General features: G+C 52.3%; 10 protein-coding genes across 10 annotated transcripts in view; 4 read left to right on the top strand and 6 right to left on the bottom strand.

Moving 5' to 3' along the window:
- Nucleotides 1-1,866: 1,866 nt before the first annotated feature.
- PpBr36_08640 (uncharacterized protein) lies at nucleotides 1,867-4,402 on the top strand (the record flags this gene model as incomplete). Its single annotated transcript, XM_029895768.1, has 2 exons — nucleotides 1,867-3,042; nucleotides 3,140-4,402. 2 exons carry the CDS (start codon nucleotides 1,867-1,869, stop codon nucleotides 4,400-4,402), a joined length of 2,439 nt encoding a protein of 812 aa, XP_029747622.1.
- A 1,072-nt stretch (nucleotides 4,403-5,474) lies between these two features.
- On the bottom strand, nucleotides 5,475-6,235 carry PpBr36_08641 (uncharacterized protein; the record flags this gene model as incomplete). Its single annotated transcript, XM_029895769.1, has 3 exons — nucleotides 5,475-5,599; nucleotides 5,669-5,977; nucleotides 6,040-6,235. The coding sequence occupies 3 exons, from the start codon at nucleotides 6,233-6,235 to the stop codon at nucleotides 5,475-5,477; spliced, it is 630 nt and encodes a 209-aa protein (XP_029747623.1).
- A 611-nt stretch (nucleotides 6,236-6,846) lies between these two features.
- On the bottom strand, nucleotides 6,847-7,164 carry PpBr36_08642 (uncharacterized protein; the record flags this gene model as incomplete). Its single annotated transcript, XM_029895770.1, has 2 exons — nucleotides 6,847-7,003; nucleotides 7,082-7,164. 2 exons carry the CDS (start codon nucleotides 7,162-7,164, stop codon nucleotides 6,847-6,849), a joined length of 240 nt encoding a protein of 79 aa, XP_029747624.1.
- Nucleotides 7,165-8,539: 1,375 nt separating this feature from the next.
- On the bottom strand, nucleotides 8,540-9,732 carry PpBr36_08643 (uncharacterized protein; the record flags this gene model as incomplete). The annotated part of the gene is made up of 2 exons (XM_029895771.1): nucleotides 8,540-9,187; nucleotides 9,247-9,732. The coding sequence occupies 2 exons, from the start codon at nucleotides 9,730-9,732 to the stop codon at nucleotides 8,540-8,542; spliced, it is 1,134 nt and encodes a 377-aa protein (XP_029747625.1).
- Nucleotides 9,733-10,396: 664 nt separating this feature from the next.
- Nucleotides 10,397-10,987, bottom strand: PpBr36_08644 (uncharacterized protein; the record flags this gene model as incomplete). Its single annotated transcript, XM_029895772.1, has 3 exons — nucleotides 10,397-10,485; nucleotides 10,561-10,660; nucleotides 10,766-10,987. 3 exons carry the CDS (start codon nucleotides 10,985-10,987, stop codon nucleotides 10,397-10,399), a joined length of 411 nt encoding a protein of 136 aa, XP_029747618.1.
- Nucleotides 10,988-11,493: 506 nt separating this feature from the next.
- PpBr36_08645 (uncharacterized protein) lies at nucleotides 11,494-15,905 on the bottom strand (the record flags this gene model as incomplete). Its single annotated transcript, XM_029895773.1, has 2 exons — nucleotides 11,494-13,881; nucleotides 14,571-15,905. The coding sequence occupies 2 exons, from the start codon at nucleotides 15,903-15,905 to the stop codon at nucleotides 11,494-11,496; spliced, it is 3,723 nt and encodes a 1,240-aa protein (XP_029747619.1).
- A 1,602-nt stretch (nucleotides 15,906-17,507) lies between these two features.
- Nucleotides 17,508-20,129, top strand: PpBr36_08646 (uncharacterized protein; the record flags this gene model as incomplete). Its single annotated transcript, XM_029895774.1, has 1 exon — nucleotides 17,508-20,129. One exon carries the CDS (start codon nucleotides 17,508-17,510, stop codon nucleotides 20,127-20,129), a length of 2,622 nt encoding a protein of 873 aa, XP_029747620.1.
- A 333-nt stretch (nucleotides 20,130-20,462) lies between these two features.
- PpBr36_08647 (uncharacterized protein) lies at nucleotides 20,463-20,965 on the bottom strand (the record flags this gene model as incomplete). The annotated part of the gene is made up of 2 exons (XM_029895775.1): nucleotides 20,463-20,753; nucleotides 20,900-20,965. The coding sequence occupies 2 exons, from the start codon at nucleotides 20,963-20,965 to the stop codon at nucleotides 20,463-20,465; spliced, it is 357 nt and encodes a 118-aa protein (XP_029747621.1).
- Nucleotides 20,966-22,231: 1,266 nt separating this feature from the next.
- Nucleotides 22,232-24,290, top strand: PpBr36_08648 (uncharacterized protein; the record flags this gene model as incomplete). Its single annotated transcript, XM_029895776.1, has 3 exons — nucleotides 22,232-22,498; nucleotides 22,566-23,044; nucleotides 23,102-24,290. 3 exons carry the CDS (start codon nucleotides 22,232-22,234, stop codon nucleotides 24,288-24,290), a joined length of 1,935 nt encoding a protein of 644 aa, XP_029747626.1.
- Nucleotides 24,291-25,402: 1,112 nt separating this feature from the next.
- PpBr36_08649 (uncharacterized protein) overlaps nucleotides 25,403-27,122 on the top strand; it is a gene marked incomplete at its 3' end in the record, with an annotated part of 3,495 nt that continues 1,775 nt past the window's right edge. The window contains exons 1-3 of the mRNA XM_029895777.1: nucleotides 25,403-25,444; nucleotides 25,538-25,967; nucleotides 26,074-26,363. The remainder of the gene's footprint in view (nucleotides 25,445-25,537; nucleotides 25,968-26,073; nucleotides 26,364-27,122) is intronic.

Below are 27,122 nucleotides of genomic sequence, written 5' to 3' on the forward strand. Positions count from 1 at the left end.
GAGCCGTGACCCGTGCGACACGCACCGATCTTTAACTGAAATAACTGCCTTGCCTATACCACCTAACAAGGCGCCCCCTTCTGGCTCTAGCGCGCTTCGCACCCGCCTGTTATCTTGGCGTTCATTCGTTTTTAACGCGTTGAACCGCCCAACTTCAGGAACACATCTCACGTGAATATAGATGGGCCTCGTTTTCTTAGTCTGTACTAACAAGTCCTGGAGGCCTAAACGCCCAGAAAGTTTATATGGTTGGTTGTGGAAGGGATAGGTGATGGGGAGTAAGCCATCTAGAATTTAACCTGAAGCGTGCATGCGTAGAACCTCTTGAACTACAGTAGACTAGACTAGACTAGACTAGACTACTGCTAGTCAATCTGTCAAAACTCAATGCTTTGATTCTATTGTATATGGAAATCCAAACAAACGTCTTCAAAGGGAAATGTTTGCTCAATTACCTGCATAGCTTGTCTAGGTAGTCTCGGTAGTGCCAGGCGGGTTGGTTGGTAGGTATGTACCTGCCTTCGCCTGCCTAATTGGAGGTTGTCAGTTCAGACGACGCCCACGTTACTGCACGCCACGGTGGTGTTGGAGATGGGATCGCATTACTCCTAGTCTAGCATTAAAGTCAGTTAGTCTGTCGGCGGACGGGTGATTTAACATCAGACCGCGGTCGTGCCAGTTAAGACTTTGAGACTGACTGTCTCTGAGCTTTCTCTTCCAAGTTTGAACTCTTTTTTTTTTTTTCTCTTTGTTTTCCTTCTTTTTATCATTATTATTTTCTTGTGTATTTCTTCTCACTTTCAATCAAAACATTTACAGAAACGTATTGATTGAGCAATATCTGCATGGCCTTGATTTTGGCAAAGTCAATCTTTACTCGCAGCACACCCAACTACAAAGGTTTCCCCAAGATCCGCATGCATGCAGCATGACGCAAACGTGGCCCCCGAGGGACGCGCCTCTACTCCTCGCCGATTCGAATGTCTCAGCTCCCCCGGGCTACGATGGGCCCGCATGGCAGTGGAGCTTTTTGCAGACTGCCGGCTACTTTTATTTTACAGTAGAGATGAAGAAGCGCATCGTCGGTGGTCATGTTCATGCATTTCCGGCGCCGTAAAGGAAAGGGGACGCACCCGCCGGCCCAATTGAAATTGATTGCATCGGGTTTACCAAAGCTGGATGGATATGCGATTCGTCCATCAAGCAGAATCACTCGACAGCCATTCTGCCCGCGATGAGGCTGATAAACTAGATAAAGCACGACAACGGTTGTCTCTTGTGGCTAGACTCTGTGGTTTTTGGTCTTTGCCAACCTCCATTGCTTTTGTTTCATTTTTCCTCATGACGTCTGCGCCATCGAAAAGAAAACTTGGTTAGCGCCGATTACCGCAGGACCCCTACCCGCTAGTGCAATTTCCAGGCATCATAAAAATACCCGCCCTTGGCTGGGGTGCACCGCCCCTTACTACTCGAAATTGTCAAATTAAGGCGAACCTCTCTCTCTCTCACTCTCTCATTCTCTTGCCTCTAAAAATAATCGATAGACACAATTCGTCTTTAATTCCATGAGCTTGTCTTCTTCCTTCTCTTTCTTCAGCTTTACGGCGGTAATTTGGCTAAAATTCCTCATTCTATATTTTCTTTTTGTCCTTCTTTCAGCCAACAAAAAGAACGAATCCAGGACTCCGCAACGTCAAACGTCTACGGTCTAGAATTAGTCTATTATAGTTTGCCAAGTCTCTATCTTGAACAAGCACAAGAAGCACCGGACAGCAAAGGTTACACACTGTTTGTTATTCAGAGAGAAATCACGGGTTGGTTGGCGGAGTTGCCGCTTTCAGGGGCCGTGACGTGACGGACGGCAGCATGGTCGCCAACACCGACGTCATCGCGCCCGAGGGTAGCACAAACCAGCAACAGCACCACGGTGGGGAGGTTGAAAACCCACAGTCTGTGCGAGCATTGTCGGACGGCAGGCCCTCAGATGGCGACAGCGAATATGCAAAACAGTCAGAGAAGCTCTCACTCCAAAAGTCTGGCGGGAGTGTCAAGGACGACAATCCTGCCGTAGAGGCCCTCTTCGTTTCTCCACAGGATACCGTCATTGTTACCTCCAACGGCGACAGGTTACCCGGTGTGCCACTGGAGGAGGCTCACCGGTTGAACGAACTCCACCAAGGCTTGAATGGGGGAAAAAAGACCGAAACCAGCGATTCGGTCGCTGACAGTTCTGCTGGAGAGAAGACGGAATCAGGAGCGGGGCCAGATGCGTCCCCTAACGAAAAGGAACAGCCGACTGTGCCGCTTGATGAGCAAAGCGCAAACAAGAAGAACGCCAAGTCAATACAGGAGTCAACCCAAGGCAACTTGACCAAGTCAATGCCGCCATCGCACACGAACCCGCTGTTCCCGCCATTGCCGCTCTATGGTCCGCCGACTCTGCTGCGCAACTTACAATGCACAACGTTCCGCCTCTCATCCTTCTTCCTCTCGCTTGGCTTCCTCGGCGTTATTGTCTTGGGCTCCCTTTTCACCAGCATACCACCGTTTTGCAGCCGGGTTTTCAAGTACATGTTACTCAAGGACCCGGATGCAGAACGTCCATTCTACGAGGAAGAGAAGCGCCGCGCCTCAGTACGAAAGGAGCTGGAACGCAGATGGAGACGCGGCGGATCCCTTGACAGTACACTTCAGGACGCCGAGAACCGTGATGATGATGGTTACATCCCCACAGAGGGCGGTCCGGATCCAATCAAGTGCGACGTTGGTTACTACGCCCGCCGCGTCGGGCTCGATGTCGAGGAGTTCGAGGTTCAGACCGAGGATGGCTTCATCATTGACCTTTGGCACGTTTACGATCCGCGGGAGTATGAAGAGCTAGAGCCCAAGCAACGGAAGGAGCGTGGACCCGACGTTTTCACCGGTGCCAAAAGAAGGCTGAAGAACCCCGACGGACCGAAGAGGTTCCCAGTGCTGTTGATGCACGGCCTACTCCAAAGTGCCGGTGCTTATTGTGTGAATGACGACGATTCTTTGGCATTTGTAAGTTGCATATGAGCCCCTATCCAGGAATGATTTGGCTCCTCTGCCTCGTACTGGAAAGCACTCGTCCGGCAGCTGACCAACATCTACTATACAGTACTTGTGCAAATCCGGCTATGACGTCTGGCTTGGCAACAACCGTTGCGGGTTCAAACCAAAACACACCCTCCTCAAATACTCAGATCCTCGGATGTGGTGTTGGAATATCCGACAGATGGGCGTGTTCGACCTCACCGCGCTCACATCTAGGGTACAGTTCGAGACTGGGTTTGAAAAGATCGGGTTGGTGTGCCACTCCCAAGGCACTACACAGACATTTGTCGCCCTGGCCAAAGAGCAACGACCCGAGCTCGGTGAGAAACTCACCGTCTTCTGCGCCTTGGCACCGGCGGCCTACGCCGGCCCGTTGATCGGCAAGATGTACTTCAAGTTCATGCGCATCATCACCCCGGCCATGTTCCGCCTGATGTTTGGCATCCACGCCTTCATCCCCTTCATGATGACCATGCACAGCGTCATCAACCCGAGAATCTACGGAAAGCTGGGCTACAAGGTCTTTTCCTTCCTTTTCAACTGGACCGACACGCGCTGGGACCGTGGCCTCCGCGACCGCTTCTTCCAGTTCGCGCCCGTCTACGTTTCGGCCGAGTCGATGCGGTGGTGGTTAGGTCGTGAGTGCTTTGCAAATCACAAGTGCATCCTGTCGACCAAGGAGGAGTGGAAAGCCGAGGAGGAGGAGGACGCGCGCAAAGATCAGACGGACGGCCAACAGCAAGAGGAATCCACGGGAACGGCCGAGGATCCGGCGCAGCGCTGGCCCAGCAACCTCCTCCTTGACCCGGAGAACGTCGACCCGAACAACATCCGCAGCCCGAGCCCGAGCCCAAGCCCCAGCCCCAGCCCCAGCCCGGAGGCGGGCGCAAACGAGCGCCACCAGACCTTGCAGCAGCGTCGACGCCCGCTCGGCGCCACGGCGTGGTACAACAAGCAGGCCCCGCCATTTGCGCTCTGGGTCTGCGGCCAGGACGACCTCGTCGACGGGCGCAAGCTCCTCCGGCGCTTCGAGCGGGGCCGAGAGCCGCACGTGCGCGTCGTCCACACCAAGGTCCTCGACGACTACGAACATCTGGACGTCATCTGGGCCATGGACGCCCCCGACAGGGTGTTTCGCGAAGTCAGGGAGGTGCTGTGGAAGACGTGCAACGTGCGTGACCGGTGCAGGGTCCCCAAGGGGTGCGAGGAAATCGTGCCATGGTCGCCAGCGAGCGAGGCTGTGGGCGTGGAGCAGCCAGACTATGGAGGCGGGCAAGGTGAAGATAACGAGTTTTCGGGCAGCAGTAGCGAAGATTTGTCCTCGTGAGACGCTTCGCTCATAACATGTATCAATTAGCGTAATCTTTCTTGCACTTACGGCATCGGGTGGGTTTTCTTTTTTCCTTTTTTTTATGTTACTTTCCTTTTCTATTCTGCTGTTATCTGCTGTTTTCTTCCAGTTTTGGGTCTAGTTCCAGGGTTTCAATGCAGGCGTCCGGTCAGTCTAGAACTCGGGGCAGCACACGCTTACACGTTCTTGGTTAAAGCAAGTATGAAAAAGAAATCAGGTATGCATACTACTAATACATGGAGTTATGTTAGAACCGTCTCGTGCCAGCGATAAATCTCGGATCCTCATTTTTGCCCCCTTGATTCCTAGCAGAAATGTCAAAGGAAGTCCCTAGGAAAGCGGAACTGGAAAAGCAAAGGTAGTTCGTGAGAAGCAAGTAAACAAAGATAGAAAAGCAAATCGGAAAGTTCATGGGCCATGTTGATCTTCCGTGGACCAGGCCCAGGCTGCCTGTCCCCCGCGGGTGTTTGTGGGGCCGAATGTCTCGGGTGCTACAGGCATGTAAATATGCACAGTCTACGCAGCGGCTTCGATTGAGGGGGAAACAAAGCGTTTTACCACTATCTAGGTCTAGAACTAGACTAGGGGTCGAGACTAGAACTTGGACAACACATTTAGGACCGTCAGTGTACAATGCAATCATGCAGCTGCCCGATAGCTTGGAACGATCCGTCGGTTACATGCGTTTTTAGTCAGACCCACTAAACGTTACAGATTCTTGTACGCGCAACCGTGAATGCGCGTTTGATTATTTCACCCAAAGTTTCTCGACATGGTTGCAGTAGAGAAATTGTCATCGTATTATCATAAACGAACGCAAGCTCCTGACGGATGTCGCCGTCGGGCAGTTAATTATTGGGAGAGACTATGTGACTCTGATCCAGAATCAAGATAACAGAATACAAGACTGTAAAGACCATAATGTGCCACCTGAGTTCACTGGAGAAAGACTCCGCGACTCATATTTTGTACTGAATTATGCCACGCCCAGAAAACCCTGCGCCGAAAGCACCAACATACGCCACAAGCCAATAATTCGAATCTTTGCTTAGTTCAGGAAAACGTAAGCAGCAGCGCCGAGGAAGACCAGAGCCAGCGACGACTGGAGCTGAGAACCAGCACCAGTGTTGGGGGGCGAGCTAGTAGTGGTAGAAGCAGCGGTAGTGGCAGCGCCTGTACAGAGTTAAGAAAGTTAGAGGTTGCGACCTGATTTTTATACATGTACTCCAGGACAAAACTTACTGGTCCTAGAAGCGGTCGACGAAGAAGAGTTGGCAGTGGAAGTCGTGTTAGCGGCAGTGGGACGAGCAGAGGTGGTGAGAGTGGACGCGCTGGTCGTCGATGAGGCGGCAGTGGTCGAAGCGGCGGAGCTGCTGCTGCTGGTGCTGCTGCCAGAGGCAGTGGTTGAGGCGGCACCGGTACCAACGATGTTGAACTGTTGCGAGTAGTTCTCAGGCTCGCCAGAAGTATCCTTGATGCCAAAGGCATAGGTGCCAGACTTGAGCTGAGAAGCCTTGAGGGTGACAGTGACTTTGCCGCCCGAGACGTCGCCTAGACAAACACAAACACATTAGCGCCAGGCGTCTGACGTTTTCAAGTAGTTGAATACTTACTTGCGAGCGTCTCAACAGTCCTCAGGTTGGTAGAAGGACCATCCTTGAGATAGATGGTGACAGGACCAGTAGCTCCAGACCACGTGAGCTCGAAGGGCTTGTCGGCCTCAACAGCGAAGTTGCTGTTGGTGAATTGGACACGAGCCTCAGCGATGGCAGCCAGGAAGGCGACGCAAGCAGAAAGAGTGAACTTCATTTTGATGGTTGGTGGTTGAATCGAGACGGAGCGAAACTTAAAAATTTGAAGAAGCGACTTCAGTTGGAATGTTAGTAAACAAGTTGTCAAGTGCAGAGATATCTCGGTCCTTGGGACATTCGGTGTGGAATGTGTATAGGGGAGTGGGAGATGCGAAACAAGACAAGCTGACGTGTATTCTGGGGAAGATCTGAGGAGGATCTGACGTTGGGAGGCTATGCAGGCTGGGAACCCAGGCAAAGCTGTTGTTGGCTGATACGAGGACGACCTATGGGATAGAATCTTGCCAAGATGCAAACGATGGAAAAGAAACCATATGCTTACCAGAAAGAAGTAATTACAAAATTATGTTGCTAAAAGAAGCTCGTAAAGTCTTGATGATGGAACGATCGTAATGAGTTGGGGGGGGTGAAGAGTAGAGGAAAAACAAACCACGTACTAGGCAGAAGGGGGAAGACAAGAGGTTTTATTTTCCCAGCTCGCCAATTTGCTTTGGGCACCTGCCATACTCAGGGAAGAAGGAGCAGGGCCGGCCCTGACAAACACAACTTGACATACAATGCGGTACTGTATGGTACGGTACACGCCGGCGCATCTTTCCTTACCAGTATCTACCAAGCGACAAGGTAGGTTGCTCCGTGACTTCCTTCTGGGTCCCATAGGCGCCAAGCCACTTTCAAAAAACCCCTGTGGACCTTGGTTTTTGCTTCCTTCCCGTGCGGTGGGCATCGATAATTTCCCAAATGACGAAAAGCGGGTCTCAATGTCCTTTGGGATTCGTCAGAATTTCCACTGTTTACAAGGGGGGTCGTAGTTTTCGACAAAAAGCCAAAAGGAGGAACACACCACATCAAGAAGCATTCAGGTTCTAGCCGACACGAGAAAATGCGCATTGCTGTGGCGGAACTGGACAGCCTGTTCTTCGACATTATGGAATAAGCACCGATTAACAAATCCCTAACGGGCAGCAAGGGATATGCAATAACAACCACAAAAAAAAAAAAGCCTAGGTACAAACAGTTAACAGGTTATTGCGTGGTCCGGTGCGTCCATCTTTCTGTTTGTTTGTTCTCGGTCGTTCGGTTGCATCTGTGATCCATTATGGTGTGGACCCCATAATATTAACAAATGTGGATGCCGGTCAGACTTGGAGAATCGATGAAAGGGGGCCGCAAGATTGGATTTCAGGGATGTGGACTATTTGGATCTCATCTCCACGCCCCACGGCCGACCTGCTAGTGACCTTTTGACAGTAATATACCATAATAAGAAAATGGGCCACAGCTGCCAGCCCGAAATATGAAGGTCCAGAAGCAACGATTCAGCACACTTTCACACGCCAACGGCTCATCCGACCGCGCTGTACAGTCCCTGCAGCCCGTTGACTTGGCATCCCAGCTAGTCCGGAACCTTAAATGAGATGCCAATTCATGTATCTTGCTAGATAGAGAGGGAGATTTTCGGCTGCTGCTGCGCGACGCCCAGGCTCTTGAGCCCACCCACCCACCTACCCACCTACCCACCCCCAAGAGGCACGCACGCCCCGAGGGCATAGCATCCTGGGCTACTGCATACAGATGTGGTGCCTGACGACCCCAAATTTTCAATCTGCCGCCCTCCCCCCTTTTCTTTTTGGCGTGGAGGTCTCCCGATAGCCTCCCCGGCGGTTAAACTTTTCTTTACAATCGGTAAGTTTTATAGGATGTTCCGAGCGCAAGACTGCTTGCGGGAGGGGCATGCTGTATTGAAGCGAAATAAATGAAACCATTAATCGAATTGGAGAAGTGGCTTGGAAACAATTCAAGAACTGATCGACATTCACCCGACATGTCGTATCAACCTGTCCCGGTATATCGCCGTCGGAGCGCAAGGGGCGTCGTTACTTCTGCAGTGGCCATTGATCTGTCCTACCGTGCCGCCGTACTCCAGATGAACTCTCAGGGGTTCAGACTAGAAATAAATCTGACATCATCTTGCTGGTCACAAGTATTTTATCGAATACAGAATGCCTCTCGACCAATGAAACTCGACAAGGTGAGTTCCAGCCGAACATGGTATTGAATCGAACGGATCACAAACCCTCGTGATTTTCATTTCATGCAACCTATCATGTCGTACTGTTCGAAATTTCTGTCGTACTAGGTGCAAGTCAGCCAAGAAAGCACACGGTCGTTCATCCCATGAGTGGACTATGGTAGTAGCAACCAGACAAGGAACCCGGGCTGGGAGTCAGGCCCCCAAGGCTGTTCCAAGTTTGCGAATCACAAATCTTTGCCACCATTAGCCGCCAGCTCCGGTTCGGATCTACGGTAGCGAGCACTGCACAACTCCCCGGCGGACGCCTTCCGTCTCCTCGGCCACCCAGCTGACCGTCGTGCCCGATGCCGTCATCCTTTCCACAAAGTCGTCCAGCGAACCTCCAACACCAAAGTACAATCTTTTCGCCGCCACTATACTTGTCGCCTTCCCGCTCGCCTGCTCCCTCCGCAGCACTTCCAAGAGAGTCTCGGCGAATGCGGCAAGCGCAAACGGGGAGTATATGGTCTCGGCGCCGATTACGAGCGTGCTGGGATTTGAATACTCGGCGGTTTCTGGTGGAACAAGCTTGTCGCTGTAGAGAAGGTCAACGAGGGCCGGCGACCAGCCGCCCGAGACAAAGGATAGCCTGATTTTGGAGGTCTCCAGGAAGGAAAGGAAGGCAGCTTTCACCTCTTCGCTCAGTTCAAGTTCACCCTCTTGTCCCTCGGAGGAGAGCGCGTCCTGCACAAGTGTGCTCTGTGCTTGTTGGCTAAGTGCCCATGTGAGGATGAAATTCGGCAGTGTGACAAGATATAGCACGGACGGGTTGTAGTCCGCCATGGTCAGCGAGAGATGAAACCTCTCTGGCATCACTCCAGTCTCGGCTGCCCATTGAAAGACGGCAAGAGACGGCAATGCAGTCCCGCACCCAAGCTGCCTCAAAAAGTCAGCCGGCATGCCTAACGCGGTGACGACCTGGCCCATGGACTCACCTCTATTATCCTCAGTGGCCCGTTCGTTAGTGCCAGGATTGGTGAGTGCGCATCCTGAGAAAGCACCTTGACCAGGTCAACGCTACTCTCCCAGCTTTTGAAGCCACCCTCATATATGCCGCTGCGGACATCATGTTTTCCCAGCCCGGTATCGTCCTCGCCACCTGTCCCCAGCTCGTCGTCCTCCGCCGCCAATTGGACGCGAACGTCGAATAATTCCCGCCTTGGCAGCTGAATCCTCTTCCCTTGTCCGAGGTCGATGTCTAGAAGGCTGTATACAATCTTTGAAGGCAGACGCGAGAGCATGTGGGCAACATCATGGTGCTCTGCCGGCAATTGTGGCTTGCCCTCAACCGGAAATGCCCCCTTGTCTGCCGTGGTCTTCTCTGCTGCCAGCGAGGGGACTGCCTGAGCGGGTACCCCTTCTTCGCTGCCGTTGTTCTCTATGTCGTCACCAGAGAAGGAAAAAGAGAATCCGCCTGTCATTGTCAGAGGGAGAAGCGGGGTGCCGCTACACACCGTTCCCTTGTCAAAAGATCCTATTACCGAGGTGAGGTTTCGGTTTAGTTCAGATCACTTCATGGAAGCTCTTTTTGCCGGACGATCTGCAGTTCTCGACGTTGCGAAGGCGGTCGCACAATGCAAGGTTTGCGAACTGTTGTGTGTCCTCCGCTGCCGGTAGATGAGATGCAGCTATGCGCATAATGGTGGGGTTTGAAGTCTGGATTTGTTTGTGCAAATGCACTCCACTGTCAATTAATTCAGGGCAAAAAATTTCAATGGCGAGTTTTGCTTGACATGGATAACAAAGCCAATTCTTTGCCAGAAATGGGGATGGAACAAGGTAGAAAAAATATGCATGTTGCGCTTATGGAGTTGTTTGACTATCCTATAAAATTTAGAAAATCATATCTTGATCTAAAGAGTACATATAATACAATTCTCTTTGGTGACATTTGATACGAAGCACTGTACCGTACGTAGAATGGTTGAGATGCATTCATCCAACACGTGACCCGAACGCATCTATGTGACAGGCCTGGTATTACCAGCAACAACCGACCCTGGGAGTGTGGACAAACAACATTGTGTCCACAGTCTCGTTTCATCGTGGTCAGGCTATTGGGAGTATATCGGAACGGTAACAGGATTACGACGGCTCCTGGCCTTCGCCCTCGCCGCCCTCTCTCCTTGATTTGATAGCCATCATCAGCTCGTATAGCTGCCCAACTTGCTGTTCTGTAACGATTGTTGATGTCAGATTGTCAACCAAGTGACTCAGAAAACACCCGAAAGTACGTCTGGAAGTCTTACCACTCAGCTTCTCAACCTTGGCCTGGTCTATCTTTTCTCCCTGCCATGACTCTCCCTCCACCTGTTGGGCGTAGAGTTGCCACTCGGTTAAAAAGCCGATCTTGTGCCACAAAGAGAACTCGTCAGCGGCACAGCCTCCCCCTCACAAAACCTACGCCAGCATCTAGAACACCCTCCATCAAGTGTTACGACAGATCCCACTTACAAGATGTGCCGGGTTGTCAATGTTACGGTGGGCCCTGAACTCAGCCTTGATGTATTCGTCGCCAAGCAGCCGCATCTCGGGAGGCAGATGCTTACGGTGCGCCCTGAACAGCCTTCGATACAGCGGAATCGGCGGCAGCAAGGCCAAGGGTGCAGGCCTCATAGAGGATGTCGCAGATGAGCTGGCTGCCGCTGCCATGCGTCTCGCCATGGAAGCCCTCATTTTTCCTTCTTTTTTTTTTCTTCTTAGACGATTCACGGTTGACGTCGATCAATTAGGAGAGAGAATGACGAAATTCCGGTAAAGGAGGAGAGGAAAGAAAAAAAGTAGCAATGAAAAAAAAATCAACAAAAATCGCTAGTATGATAATAATTCAACGGACTGATGGAAACACGGAAACGTATATTGGTTCAAGGTGAGACTGTCGCAGGTGACCGGACAAAAGACACAAGCGGCCGCCGCTATCTTTTTTTACGGTTTACGCCTAGGGGTCTCATTTCGAGGTCATACAGTGCGTTCTATTGAGAGTGACACTGTACCGGCGAACACCTCATGCCTTCTACAGCCACCTCGTCATTGCAGAAATCGACACAAGGAAAAGAGAAGGCTTGTACAACACAACAGTCAATATTTATCGGCTAATTTTAGGTATCATAATGGCATTCTACACAAAAATCTATCCATCATTTCATGCCATAACTCCACGACACCCATGGCACCGTGTCATATCACCATTTTCCTTCGAGCACCTCTGGAATCCACACCGATTGTATCACAGCCACCTTCTTTGCGTAGCTCTTTTGCGTGAAAACATGCTCCAAAAACATGATAGCCTCCTTCTTCTGCCCATGCAGGCTGCTGGACGGATGTATGGAAACGACGTGTTTGCCCTGCGACGTCACGTAGCTCAGGTCCGGGGCGAGCATGGCCGTGCTCGTGCAGAATCCCTTCATGAAGCACTTGGTGATGGTCTCGGCGGCCTCAGGAGACAGCGGCACGAAAGGCTGCGGATCGGGCGGCGGCTTCTCCGTGAGCATGCCCTCAGACACGCATAGGGACCGCAGCTGCCGCCTGATGTTGAGAGCCTGGCGCATCGTGCGCAGGTTGATCTTGCGCTTCTTGCACCACTCGGTCCGGTCGCTGTTTTCTGCCGTGTACATCTGCATCGTCGTGAGGTATACCATGAGGTCGCCCTCCCGCCGCCGCAGCTCTCGTCGGTACTCCTCTACCTCCTCGCGCGCCTCCTCGGATTGTAACTGGTGGAATACATTGTCTCCGCCGCTGATGCACGAGATGATGTCGATGACTTCCAGAAGACAGTCGTACGCTGGACTGGCGGCAGCCAAAAGCACGCGCCCAAGCGGCGCTGCTACGGGCAGCCGTGCCATCTTCTTGCCCAGTTCAGTGATAGCCCCCTCGTCGTCGATGGCGCCCAATATGTTAAGTTGCACCATGGCTTTCTCCAGGCGTGAGATCTTGGGTGTGTCCATCAATGGAAAGGTAAGGAGGTCATCCACGCCGCGTGCCATCATGATGAGCGCGGCCTCACGCACATTGTTCCTCAGGATCTCTGGCAAATCCGCGTCCCGCATTTCCTTGTACACCTCCTCCGTATAAAGTCGATAACACTTTCCCGGCGCCTCACGACCTGCACGACCAGTCCTCTGGATTGCGGATGATTTGGAAATGGCATCCACGAGGAGCGACTCAAGTCCGAGGCTTGCTCTGTACTGCTTCATCTTCGACTTGCCAGTATCTATGACGTAGCGCACGCCGGGGACGGTAACTGACGTCTCGGCAATGTTTGTGGCCAGCACGACCTTTCTTACACGCCCCTTGAGGGGCCTGAATGCGGCATGTTGTGCCTCCATCGACAGCTGACCGAACAGCGGAAGGGCCTTGATTTTGGGCACATCCGAAGCCAGCGTCGCAGCATACTCTTCGACGAGCCTCTGGATTTCTTCTATAGGCTCTTGGCCGTAAAGGAATACGAGGATGTCTCCAGGTAGGGGCTCGCCGCAGTGGATTTTGAACACAGTCTTCACAACTTCATCCGCCAGTACTGGCACTGGTTTGGGCGAGTGTATGATCTCGACTGGGAATTGTCGGCCTTCGATCTTGAGGGTTTGTGCAGCTTTTGTGTCCGACTCAGCCTGGACCTTGGGGTCATCCTTAGGGATGGAGAAGAAATTCTCCAAGGTCTCGATGTTGGCTGTGGCACTCATCGCCACAACCTTGAGAGGCACGCCACCGCGCCCAGGCTTGTCGGGAGACAGCAGCATCTGCTTCAAGAAACCGCACAACAGATCGACGTCAATACCTCGCTCGTGGACCTCATCGACGACGACAGCGCTATATTGCCGAAGACTCGGGTCATGCAGGAGCTCTTGCAGCAGCATACCCTCGGTCAAAAATTTGATCTTGGTCCCCTTGGGAACATTGTGGTCGAAACGAACCGAGTATCCGACGAGTCCTTCGGCCGCGCCAGGGTTCGCACCGGGCGTGCCGCTGGGCCGCAGAGGGGTTCCAGCCTCCCTAGCCACGCGGTGCGCCAGCGTCGTTGCGGCGACTCGACGCGGCTGCGTGACGGCGATCATGCCACCGACCTTGCGCTGCTCCTTCCTGCCGTTGGGGAGCGTCATGGTGACCTGCCTCGGTCTGCACCATTCCTCGTCTGCCAGGAACTGCGGAACCTGCGTACTTTTGCCCGAGCCAGTCTCACCGACTAGGATGAGAACGTCGTGCTTCCGCAGATGGTCTCGGATGGCGTCCTGGTGTTGCCATATCGGCAACGCCTTTCGTAGGGGCAAAAGCGTGGGGTCGCCTTTCGCCTGGACGGGCTTTGAAGTTGCTGCGCGTGCGTTCGCGGACTTTTTGCGAGCCGAGGTGCGTAGTGATGAGTCCCCGCCATCATCCTTCTGAACCTTTGTTTCTGAAACAACGTCCTTATTTTTCCTTCCTGGTTCATCGTCCTCATCCCTCACTTCCTTCTCCGCCCCTTGGGCCTCTTTAGTCTCTGCCTGCTTTGGCTTGGGCACACCATTGAGGAATCCATCCAACGATATGATCTTGTTGCCCGGGAGCCTGATTGCTGGCCCGGATTTGTCCTTTTTGCGCTTTTTGGAAATGTGCGAGTCCATTTTTCACTGAATTTTGTTCTTGGTGATGATCGATCTCAGATCTAGTTGGGAGGCGGACAAGTTCAGTGGGTCCTTCAAGAATTTGTTTGGAACGCACAGACTCCACTCCTGTGTGGTGGTACCATACCATATACCAAAAACCACTGCGCCCAAGGCGGCTTGATTGCTCCCACGCACAGTTGAAATAAAAGTGTGTGGACAACAACTATAACTGCCTCCTACCAGGTAGACAAAATTCTGATTCGTTCATGCAAGGGAGTGACGGGAATCTGTTTCAGCCGTCATCGATTTATTTCTAATTCTGATTAGGTATCTAACCATCAACACATCATACCCCAGGCGAATTCATCAGTGGAGCTCCCTGACCAGTGTCAGAATCCGGCAGGGAATCTATCTGACTATGCAGAAAAATTGAATACCCAAATTGTCCTTAACGGCACAGCCAAAGACGATAAAAAACAAAAGCACCTCGTGGACATCGACGCGAATGCGCCATTTACTAGTATGACCCTCCTCGGCCAGCAGCTTAACCCTTCTTGTAAATGCGGTCCAGCTGCTGCTTGTTCCTCTCAACACCGTCACTGACACCGTCGCTCTGTATATTACGTTAGCAAACATCCTCTCGCAGCAGCTCGAGATATCCGTCGCCCTATATTGGGACTTACCTTCGTCTGAAGCCTGCCGATGAGCTGGTTGGATTCCTCAATGCGCGGCGCAAAGTTTCGTGCAATTCTGTTAAGCGTGGCCACACCCGCTTCCATCTGCGGCATGATGTTGTTGTTAATCTCGTCCTCCTTCGCCCGGCGGTCGGCGCGCAGGGCCATGTTCTCAGGGTTGTCGTCCTCCTCATCCGACTCGTCAAACACAAACTTGTTGTTGCTCGCCGCCTTCTCCGATGAAGACAGACCAAGGGCTCGGCGGTTGGCCATATTCGACTCGATGTCCTTGAGGTCGCGCTCGTACTGAGCCTGCGATTCGTATGCGTCCGTGCGTGTGGCTTCACGAAGCTCTCGGTCTCTCTGGGTGTTCTCAAGATGCTTCCGCTCGCGTTGTTCCTGCTTAGACTTGGACATGAAGGGGTTCCCTGGGTTCCACAAACTACGGTTGTAGTGCTTCAGCTCCTTGGTTCGCTCCTCTGCAGTCCGGTTGTGAATCCTGGCCAGGTCCAGATTGCGCTCCGTGTTGCGCAGTCGCTCGTCCTGCTGTGCCATGTTTTGCATTGTGCCAGTGGCCGTCTCGATGGTGCTGTTGATGATGCCCAAGATTCTGTGTCCCGTATCCACAGTAGCATCTCTCTCCTGGTCGATTTGCCTCGCGAGGTCGCGCTCTTCGAGCTTGATGCGTTCCTCTTCGGTAAGCTCTCGCTCCTCGCCGTAGCCTCCGTATTTGTTCCCGGTAGAGCCCTGGTTGCCTGCTCCATAGCCGCCCGCCGAAGCACCATAGCCACCAGCATTCCCATTAGGACCGCGGGGCGCATTCTGCACTCGCTCCCTGCCCCCGCCAAAAAGGGCCTCCTTGCCTGCCTGGTCGTCCATAGTGTCGGTCCGGCCAAGACCACCATAGCCACCGGGGCCGCGGCGACTAGCCGAGGAGTCGTATCCACCACCACCACCACCACCGCCGCCGCCGCCGTTATCGTTGCCGTACCGGTTGGAAGAACCGTAGCCGCCTGAGGCCCCGTAGCGGTCGTTGCCATAGCCCGACGACTGTTGTGGAGGCTGCTGCTGCGATTGGTATGGAGGAGGAGCTGTGCTGGTCGAGCTCATCGAGTTCACCGAGTTCATCGAGTTTCCGCGTGCTGGACCGCTAGGCAAACCCCCACGTGGTCCGCTCGGGAGCCCACCACCTGGCCCAGCAGGCAATCCGCCAGGCGGTCTGACCTGAGACTTGGGGGCGGCATTCGGGTAGGCAGTATAGGGATCATTGGCCGGTTCTTGGGCATACGGGTTGTCGGTTGGGGGTTTGGGACTCTTATCCTTCCGTCCTAGGAATTTCTTCATGATGGAGGACTTTGTCGACGAGCGTGCCCTCGCGAGGTGGGAGAGAAACGAACCAGCGTCAGCGTTGTCAACAAGAAAAGTGTTGTCAAATACACAGCAACGGACAAAAAGACAGTGTCACTTGAGGTGAGGTGGAACGTCCTAGGTGAAAAGAAAAAAAAAATGTTCAAAACTTGGTCGGGATGTTGAAGGAAAAAGAAAAGGCAAAATGGCCCTTGGCATCCCTTTGTTGCAAGTTGAATCGTCGCTTGTTTGAGGATTGGGGGGACAAACGCCGTGTGGAGCGACCGCTTTAAGTGCGAGGGGTCATCCTAACTAGGTTCCTTGCCTGTCAGCTACACTACTACTGCCGGCTTGGGTATTTGCGGAGGCAGCCTGAAAAAGGGAGTGCTTCGCCTCATTACTGACGCCACACCACTGCAGCACTGAAGGTTTCGTTGATTTCTTTTTATGATTTTTTCCTGTTCTATATTTTTTGCCAACTTGCTCTAAAGCAATCGTAATATTTTCCTTCCAAATTTCCTACTTGCATTGGGGGTATCGATGAAACTTGACGTGGCCTCGAGATATGCGTTTTCTTGTTTCTGCAGTGGCTGAATGTGCCATTGTGCCACAGCGCGGGCAACGTCACCCCGAACCTACTGGCTCTTACTACATGGTCTGTCCATGATGGGAAAGACCCTGAACGGCCAAGCTAAGCTGGGTCATCTGACTCCATCGCCGCAAGATCGGAAGGAAGTAATGTAGATCAACAGTTCATCCGTCACTGCTAGTAAGGTAAGTAACTGGGGAGGGTATCAGCTCATAAACTGGGTGCAGTAGATAATCACTGTAGACCTCTAGAGAAATGGAATGCTGAACAGGGTAGCCTGAGATACCGAAGACATGGCAGATTTAATTTCGAATTGTGTTTGCACTGTTGAATTCGAGTGCGAGGTTTGCCTGACATCCATACATACCATTGGTCGAGGGTTGAAGGAAGGACCCGCCATGACTCCACCTTGACACGAAGAACCACCAGCAAGGTGTAACAGTCACTCCGCTACTTGCGACTCTACTCGACTTTAATTAGTCACACCACACGTAGCGTCGAGAGGCAAGAATACGGCTTCATCTTCCACAGACATAAAACAAAAACTTCTCTTGAAAAATTGCCCGCGCATTCTCTCTCATTGGCACAGAAGAGGATGTTCAACGTCAATAAGTTCGCCTTGTAAAACTGTTTACCTCTGTGACAGTTGCTTCCCCATCACCAGAGAGAACAATTTTTTTTTTTTTGGCACCCCAGCTCGACCTAAAATCCAAGCAGGTTTTATCTTATTTATCTGCCTTTGTGCAGGTTATATTCTTCTGCCCCTGGGAATCACGATGATCCCTAGATTACATATATCCAAGCACCTCTTTATGTCTTTAGGCGATGCAATAACATTATCGCGGCATCAACACTGAGCGACCTCGAATTACCTATCATCCATAGTAGCTAGCATTTCCCCGCCAGTTTGCTGTCTCACCCGAGAGAGCAAAGAGCTGTCAACGAGCCATCAAAATCGGTTGCTGCAGGTCTTGGAACCCAAGGCACCGCATCATTGTCCCGCCTCGAACATGTCAGTCTTCACTTACGACCCTGACCCGCCGCGGGTTTCGTCTCCCTGGCTCCAGTCCGCAGATCCGGGGAAATCGCGCGAGTCTTCGCCGGTCCCCGCCGGCCCCACCGCATCGGGGTTTCTCTCGGATTATGGGGTTACCAAGTTAGAAGCCGAACCTCAGGAAGGGCCGACGGAGTATAAACTGCATCTACTCCTTCGGCAGAGGCGCAAGTTCCGGTACATGAGTACTACCACCCGTGTTGCCGGTTCCCAACTGCCTCGGCCATCTCCTGCCGAACCAAAGGCCCTCAGGCATCGTGCTGCCAGTCTTTCTACTTCTGCTCAGACGCGTCAGGCACGCCTACTGCAACTGACTACCCAGCTTTTCTGGAGGTTGCGTCAGTCTTCGCCCTATCATGCTTCAACTAGCCAGGAGGTGGTGATCCCACAGCTTGCAGACGACTTTACTTCCTCAACTGTCTCGATCAAGCCTGGGAAACCCCTTCCGGGCCTTGAAGAATCCAGGGGTGCCCTGTACGAGATCGGTGTGGCTGATGATGGTACCCTCGTCGGCCTTACCAAGGATGAGTTGGATGAAAGCTTCGCCAACCTACGAATTATGGCGGCTAGCTTAGGATGCGTGGTCGAGATTCTGAGGCGTGTTGTTGTTGGTGAGTGTGAATGGGTGGATGACTCACCATCTAAAGTAGCTCACCGAGAGGACCTATGGGTTGCCGAGGCTCTCGTGACTCCAAACAAAGGGCCTACCGAGCGCTTCGAGGGCAACGGGCACTCCAATGGTCCTACTCATCAGGATGCGGCCAAGTCGGAGCCCACACCAAGCGATGGCCCAGCCGCTACCGAACAGCTGAGAGTGACGCTAACCGGGCCAACAACCTCCGGTAAGTCGACCTTGCTTGGTACGTTATCCACCGGTACACTGGACAATGGCCATGGCAAGAGTAGGCTCAGCTTGCTGCGGCACCGACACGAGCTTGCATCAGGTGTCACTAGCTCAGTGGCTCAAGAGCTTATTGGATACAAAGACAATGAAGTCATCAACTATGACAATGGGAATATAGAGTCCTGGATTGGCATCCACGATTTTACCGGAGACGGGCGCCTGGTATTCGTGTCTGATTCCGCTGGCCACCCACGGTACCGGCGAACAATCCTTCGCGGGATCGTCGGGTGGGCACCTCACTGGACTCTTCTCTGCTTAGCCGCAGATGACGATGAGGGTGTATCTGCCATCCCTGGCCTCAATACGGCGGTGCAAGAAGTAACCGATTGCTCGACCAGTGGGATCGATTTGGCGAGAGCGCACCTTGAGCTCTGTCTCAAGCTTGAGTTGCCTCTCGCCATCGTCATCACCAAAGTTGACAAAGGCACCAAACCCGGTCTACAAAAGATACTGAGCAAAGTTCTTACTAGCATCAAGCAAGCAAACAGGACCCCCCGACTCCTTCACCCAGGGCGGTCCAGCAACCTTGAAATTGCTCAAATATCCGGCGAGGACTTGGATAGCGTGAAGAAAGCCATGGGGCCAATGTATGCTAGTGGTGACTTGCTCGGTACCGTCCCCATCGTGTTGACTAGCGCGGTGAACGGCACTGGTATTGGGCTGGTGCATGCGCTATTGAAGACTCTACCATTGCCTGCTGCACCTACTTCCCAGGACTTGACTGGGCCGGCTTTGAACCCGGAACAACCCGCGAGTCTCTTTCACATTGAAGTCGAGTTTAGCCTACCGGCATCTCACGCATCTCTGGGTGGAAGCGCAAACGACCAGGCGGACCTTGGAACGGTCGTGGCAGGTTATCTTCGGTTTGGAACCATATCAGTTGGAGATCGGGTTGTGCTTGGCCCCTTCCCATCAGATGAGGATGACAGCAAAGGTTATGCCCCGCCGGAAGGCCGAAGTTCGCCTGCCAGCTATGGGATGTCCTTGACACATCCCTCAGCGACGGAACTAAACCGGTTTGCGACGCGCACTCCCGTTTCAGCGTCTACAATTAAGGGAGAGTGGCATACCGCCCGTGTCGTGAGCCTGCGGAACTTACGCCTTCCTGTCCTCAAGCTTGAAGCAGGACAAGCTGGCACTGTTGGGCTTGTGATCGACCCGCTGAAGGAACCCCGGATGGATGACAGCCTTTTTGAGACGGTGCCTCCAGCTCCTCTCAAGATCAGGAAAGGGATGGTACTCGCCATCCCGAGCAGGCATATGCTCGATAGTGACATCTCGCTGCAGGCCGCTAGCGGTCTGACTGCGGTCTTTCCTGGTCCAGAAGCAACTTCTCTTTCTGCCGGTAACCTAGTAAACATCTACGTCGCCAGTGTCCGTGCCACAGCAAGGGTCTTGAAGGTTTTTGGAACGCCTGGAAGCGTGGGGGCCTACGGCGGTGCATCGCCCCGCGAAGACGACGATGATGTGTTTGATTTCAACGATGGGCATGATGATATGGAGACGCAAGGTGACCGACCTTCAGCCCACAGAAACGTAGAGATTCGTCTCGAGTTGCTGAACAACAGAGAGTGGATCGAGCTTGGCTCACGCATTGTGATTCTGGAGGGAAGTCGGCCTGAGAGCTCTGGCCTGGAGGGCTTCGTAGGTACCGTGGTAGAAGTGGTGGACTAGCGTCTGATCGACAGGTTCCTGTTGATGGCTCCGTAGCAGCTATAACCATCATGAGATCATCATAGAGGAGACGAGCGGGTTGGAGCGGCACAATGGTGTTGGCAGCTGGAAAAGCTACGTAGCCGGTAGTTGAGGATTCCATAGATTTTCGTTTTCGTTAAAACACGTGTTTGCTTTTGCTCCAAGGTTCTCCTCCACGTCTGGAAAAACCCAGATGGTGTAACAGGACTGATTCAAGAAGCCCCCCCCTGGATTTAAATTCTATATTCCTTTCGCCCAAAACGCCTTGACTCCCAAGCAATGCAAATACTGAAGCAAGCGGCTCTCACTGTCTTATGCCCTCACAAGGCCGTAGAATAGCGTCCACGTCAAGATGAAACCCGCCAGCCCACCAAACAAACCACCGGTCCAAAGCTCAAAAGGGCCTTTGAAGTATCGACTGGAATCGAGAAATCCCTTGCCGGCAGAGAGTGAAGTGGGGGCGACGCGGAATAGGTAGAACATTGCCGTCGTGAGGAAGCTGAAGATCACGTAGAACAGGAATCCCGAGTACGACTCGAGACCGAGGATTCCGGCGGCGACTCCGAACAAGGATGCGGTCAAGGTTTGGACATTGGAGACGATCTGTTTATTGTTGTTTTTTTTGCATTGGGATTATGTTAGTTTTCGTTGTAAGTTGTCGATATTATTACGGAGCGTGAGGTAATCGGGGGCATTTCGGCTGGCGCCTGGCGCAAACGGAGAAAAAAAAAAACGTTGCCCAAACGAACCTTGGTGTTGTGCATCACCGACTCTTGCACAATTGGTGCGATCTGATAGTCGCGTTCCGAAGGCATCTTGAAAACTGCAATGTTTTGAACACCCTGTTTGTGTCTTCGGTGCTTGGCGGGAGCGTCGGGAAGCGTCGTTCGTTGGGAAAGAAGCGCAATTTCGCGATGTCAATGCACTCCAAAATGCGCAGTCGTCACCTTGTCCAGGGGCCACTTTGTCTGTAGGTCATGTATAATAACAATGTGTTTGGTTTCTAGCGGGTCCCACAAAAGTGAGGAGCTCCCCCAGATTGCTACGATACCACCGAATGCTTACTTAATACACTTAGCACTGATAACATGGGAAGGTGGATATTTTGTTGGAGGGGAACAGAGTCAAACAAGGGGTGGGACAAAGCAATTTGCTCTTGAGTCGGTTCCACGTGAAAATTGCACAGCACGAGGGAAGGGTCACAAAGTCATCGTCGGTAATCCCCACAAGCATTCGAGGCGTTCCTCCAAAAAAAGAGCCCTTACTAAGTACTCTACAGTACAAAGTTATTACCAAACCCCTTCCCAGACAAGGGGTCGATTGGGAGGACATGGGCGGAAACCACGGGAGGCCTAGATTAGATCCCTTGCCGACATTTAATTTAAACCGTCATAGCAACAATCCCGGCCTTCGCCCAGAACAGGACACGCCTTTTGGGGGGCGCTGAGGCCGTTTTTCTCTCTCTGCGTTTACGACGTAATCTTGTCTGCGCGAGAACGAAGAGATCCAAGACCGGACGGAAAAGCATATCCTTTTTGGTTTGAGGCGACTTTTCCACCGATATTAGTGTTTTACCCTCTTTGCCTTCCCCTTTCCCTCCCGCCCGCCCCCCAGACGCCACCGACGTCTCTAATACTACATACTGTCGCAAAAAAAAAGTGCTACGAGGCTAGTACCTGTCAGGGGCCAACGTGTAACTTTCTTCTGTTGCCGGGGGGTTCAGCCGTCTTTGCGCCGAGATATCAAAGAAAAAAAGGCACCTGCCAACCGAACATCGCCTGCGCTTCCTTGACTATACCTCCCTCTACCTCAGCATCCCTACCAGTCAGCTTCCACGCCCCCAGATGGAGACGTTGGTAATCAGGTAGCCTCTTCGCAAACTTCAACTCAACCGTCTCAGAATCGTCTTATAACATCTCTTCTACATGGAGACTGTTATTTTTGACGAGAGCCCGCTGGCTGCATATTTGAATGGTGAGTTGCTTCCTTTCGCCGCAGCCACAGCACATCCCGTTATTCCAGCCTTTGGATATGCATATGCGGGAGATCGACATATCTGAACTACACCAACAAGCACAATAATGTCATCGGTCGTCTCACGTTTGTTCACAGTGCTGACTGTTATACCCGAAGACGAAGCCGAGGAACCACCCCGATCCGGTACATGGACACCGCCCGCCGAGCCTGAATACAATGCCGATACGCCGCCTCCCAGCCCTCCTGCGCCATCGTTTGCTCCTGGTGGATTGCCCGTAGTCAAGAAGCGCTTCCGTCAGAAGCCGGACCCCTTGCACGTTCAGATCCCAAGGAGCTACACGCTGCCAACCTCGCTCCGTAACCGTTACTCGGTGAGACGTTCCAGGCCAAACAATTTACATCTATGGGGAGATAATGCCTGCTAACGTTGTGGGCTAGAGTGCTGTCGCTTCACGTATCGATCGGGCGGATAACGCCAAGTTTATCGAGCAGTTTCGCTACACCATAGTCGCTTCTCAATTGCTCAGCGGCCACTCTATACTTGGAGCGCAACATGCTTTGTCCGGACATGGACAGCAACAGGTGTCAGGGACAGATGCCGGTGCTCCTGTCGTTGGACAAGGGCTTGTCTTGACCGTTGCTGGTGCTTTCGCTCTCGCCTGGATCATTAGCTGGGTCCGGGCTGGTGGGTTCTCGCACTTGACCAAGCAGAAATTTGTGGTAGGTCTGGTCGTGCTGCTTCTGTTTGTCCTGGTCGGTCATTTCTTGATACGACACAGATGGCAAAAATATCTGCGGGAAAAGACATTGGCCGAGATGAATACGTTCGTTTCCACGTCTCAGCACTTTGACGGTGCCGTCAGCGCCGCGGTTTCTTTGATCCAGGAGGTAGAGCTCGTGTCCCGGGGCTACAGGATGTGAGTGCTACCGATCCAAGGATTATGGAGTGAACGCACGCTAACCTGTCCGAACAGAAGCGCTCCTCTGCCTCCCGTAAGCCGCATGGACGAAAAGAGCCAGACCAGAAGGTGCATGAGGCTGCGAAAGGCACTTAAGGCGTCCTTTGCGCATTGTATCCCTGAATACAAGCAGACCATGGAAGTGGTCAAGAAATTCGCCGCCGAAGCCGACCTGGAGAAGTACCACGATGTCTACGACCTCAGCGACCTCGACATTGCTGATGCGCTACAGGGCTTCTCTGTGGAGTCTATGGAGGATATGGAATCGTTACACAGTTTCAAGGTCGCCGCGGCTCGTCTCCACACGCTGCGGAAGATGTTTCTGTGTGCTTTACTTGCTCTCGAGGTGACCGGGGACAACTCGGACTTTCTACGATGGACTACAGTTGTTGAAGGCTTGAGGAACCTGAATGAGGCCACCAGCGTGTCCTACGTGCGCGTGGCAGATATCCTGAAGGATGAGGAGTGTAAGCCTTACCCGCTCATGGAAGGCCAAGCTGCAAGGAGCATACCGCTAATAATCTTTACAGCGTTCCCGGTCATCCCGACACCGAAACTGCCGCTCTCGCCCGGGCGGGAGAGATGGCGCTCGCAGATGAGGAAGCTGGATTCTCTCTCGTCTGGCATCCGTGGCTTGCAGGCCAAGATGACGTTATTGCGGGAGGAGTCAGATCGTGCTTTAAATGAGGCCGAAGATGTTTCGGAGATTGGCCCAAGTCTCATGTCTCAGTACGACTCGATCGGGCAAGATCTCAAGATGCTTACTCAGGCCTGGGAGGAGGGGAGGGCCGCCCTGGCTTCCGGCATCGATCGGAATGAGAAGCGGCTGTCATCAATAAGTAACCTTCTCCTATCGCCGACGATTTCCCTCAGCGGCCTTACCACGGTCGACGAAGGAGGCGTCGCCGAGGCACTCGAAGCCCTCAACGGCGGCGGCTCGCCGTGTCCTAGTCGCAAGATGAGCTCTCCTGAAGCCGAAGTATTCGAGGCTATCGCCATGCCGCGACCGCGCAGTCTACTTTCAAGAGAGGAGAGGCTGGCCAAGATGAAGGCCGACCGAGAGAAGAAGGCCGAGTCGAGAAAAAGCTTGGAGAACGGCCGGTTCATGCTCCGTGAGCTTGAAACAGTGCTCAATGTCAAAAACGAGCAGAGGAGCGGGGCTCAGCATCGCAAGTCGGTCTCTCTGGGCCGAACCTCACTCTGAGGACTCTCTGCGGCTTTGTTTCAGGATTTTCGCTCGACAAACAAGACGCGCATTCAAACACAACTTTTATTTGGACGACTTTGACGACGTGCAACGACATGGGGGGCATTACAAAGGAGTTTTTGCTTTTGCTTTTTTTCCTTTTTGCACTGTTTGGTTTCTTGGATCTCTTTTTTTAAAGGGTGATTCATTTGCTTGAACATAATCGCTTCATACGTAATATTTGTCCTCGCTTCACCCAAGGGACAGTCGCTCTTTTATTTTGCTTTTTCTTTTCCTTTTGTTTTTTTTTTTTTTTTCTTTCCTTTTTGTCTAAATACGCTTCATCGGATTACAACAAGGGGACTGACTATGTACACCCCGATCCAAGACAGTCATGGATCGCAGGAGCACACAAGAGCTGTTCGACAGGATAGATACATACCACACACATAACGCATACGTAATAGATAACCCCAGCGCTAGAATAGCATATACTTATTAGTCTTATTGCCAGGCATCACGGGGGTCCCTTGTTGTCCACTTATTTGATTAATGTTATTTCATGCTAATTATGGCATGCTTCTTGACGGTTGCCCCGGTAGGGATGTCGTAGTAATTAGTTTCGAGGTCCCACAGATAACCAGTACCTCGGAAGGTATAAGTGAGTACACGTGACTGACTGGGCAAATCCCAGGATGCTCACTTGAGATATGCCAATCATATTCCAGACTGACCTGGAATAGATAGGTACCCCGCATCCACTGGGGATTTCAATTAAGACCTCGACGCGTCTGGCACGCGCATCGTGTTCCAGCCTTCGATTTTCGCTCAGCTCATGTCGCGATCTGGTTCCCCTCAGCAACCATCTCTAAACATCTTGCGAGAAACACTTTTTTTTTTGTGAACAACCCAAGATTATACCCATACGCAACAACACTTTCATCCACCGTACTCCGACCAGACTCGACAAGGAAAGAACCCGTTTATTCACTTATTCACTTTTTATAATACTTATTTCTGTGTGTACAGTCCCCGCATCCATTTCACCCCTCACTTTAATTTGGGGCGGGCTGCTGCAACAAACACCGTTGGTCTGACCTATCTTTAAAAAAGCACATTAAACCGCAGCCATGTTAGAGGCACGTTTAGAGCAGGCTAGCATTCTCAAGAAGGTCAGCATCATTCTTGTCACCTCCCCTGCCGCCCGGCCGAAACATCTCCAACATGACGAATAAAATATCTGACATATGTTGCAACAAACATAGGTTGTCGATGCGATCAAGGACCTGGTCCAAGATTGCAACTTCGACTGCAATGACTCCGGCATCGCCTTGCAAGCCATGGACAACTCGCACGTCGCTCTGGTGTCCATGATGCTAAAGGCCGAGACCTTCTCGCCGTACCGCTGCGACCGCAACATCGCCCTGGGCGTCAACCTGACGTCGCTGACCAAGGTGCTGCGCGCGGCGCAGAACGAGGACATCCTGACCGTCAAGGCGGAGGATGCACCCGACACTCTGAACCTTAGCTTCGAGAGCTCCGAGAACGATCGCATCAGCGAGTACGACCTGAAGCTCATGGACATTGACCAGGAGCACCTGGGTATCCCCGACACGGACTACGCCGCCACCGTGACCATGCCCAGCGCGGAGTTTCGCCGCATCTGTACCGATTTATTGGCCATGTCGGATTCTGGTATGTGCCATCACGGGAGGTGGTGGAAGGACAGCCTGACGATTTTGTTTATAAACTTGAACGAAACACTCGGTTGCTAACATTCACGCGCGTCGCTGGTAAATAGTCACTATCGATGCTACCAAGGACGGGATCAAGTTCTCCTGCAATGGTGACATTGGCAGCGGCGCCGTAACGCTTCGCAGCCACACCAACGTAGAGAAGCCGGCCGAGAACATCGAGATTGAGTTGACGGAGCCCGTGAGCTTGACTTTCTCGCTCAAGTACCTAGTCAACTTCTGCAAAGCCTCGGCCTTGTCCGGCCAGGTGAAGATCTGCCTGTCTGCAGAGGTTCCCCTCCTGGTCGAGTACAACCTTTCCGGCAGCAGCTACTTGCGATTTTACCTGGCGCCAAAGGTAAGACTGATCTACCCTCTAGTGCTGCTATACGGCTGCACGCATCTCTCATTCTTTTGCTTTTGTTTCTTTTCTTGTTGTGCTCTTCCGGTACTAATACGATAATTACTACAAACAGATTGGTGACGATGAATAAGCTTGTTCCCGCTTTCCTTCCAACATGACATTTGCACTAGGCGCGGCGCAGGCTTTTGGAATGCGTGATTTCTATTTTATTTTATTTTTGGTAGAGGGCGAGATAGGATATGTGCAGAGAGGATATCCGGATGATATTACCTCATCGTTGTATGGCTATGATACGCCACTACGGAATGTAGTAACCGCCACTGAAAATGAAGGGGTATGTGGCAGAGCAAAAAAAAGAAAAAAAGAGGATTACGCTCGGGGTTGGGTCAACCCTTTTTCATGTCTTATTTGATGGTAATGATAAAAAAATGCAAAACTGAAAGCAGCATCTCCTGGTTGCCAGTCAAGTCTACTCCACTCATGCCATGAGAGCTATCTAGGTGATAGGTAGATCGCAGGTTTGATACCATAAGCCGCCAGTTTTGACCCTAACCCTGTCTACCATGTTTGTTTGTTTGTGTGTGTGTCTGTGTCTGTGTGTGTGACCTGACTCGGCGGGGCAGAAACATGTGCCCGGGTGCCTGACGACATTTGTGCGTTGGCACTGGGGCAGAAGCTTGCCGTCTTCGGATGTTTCCAACTGCGGTTGGCATCGGTGACTGGCTCCGTTTTGTTTGTATTCAAAGAGTCATC

This window comes from Pyricularia pennisetigena, chromosome 5 (assembly GCF_004337985.1).
Source record: "Pyricularia pennisetigena strain Br36 chromosome 5, whole genome shotgun sequence".
NCBI lineage: Eukaryota > Fungi > Ascomycota > Sordariomycetes > Magnaporthales > Pyriculariaceae > Pyricularia > Pyricularia pennisetigena.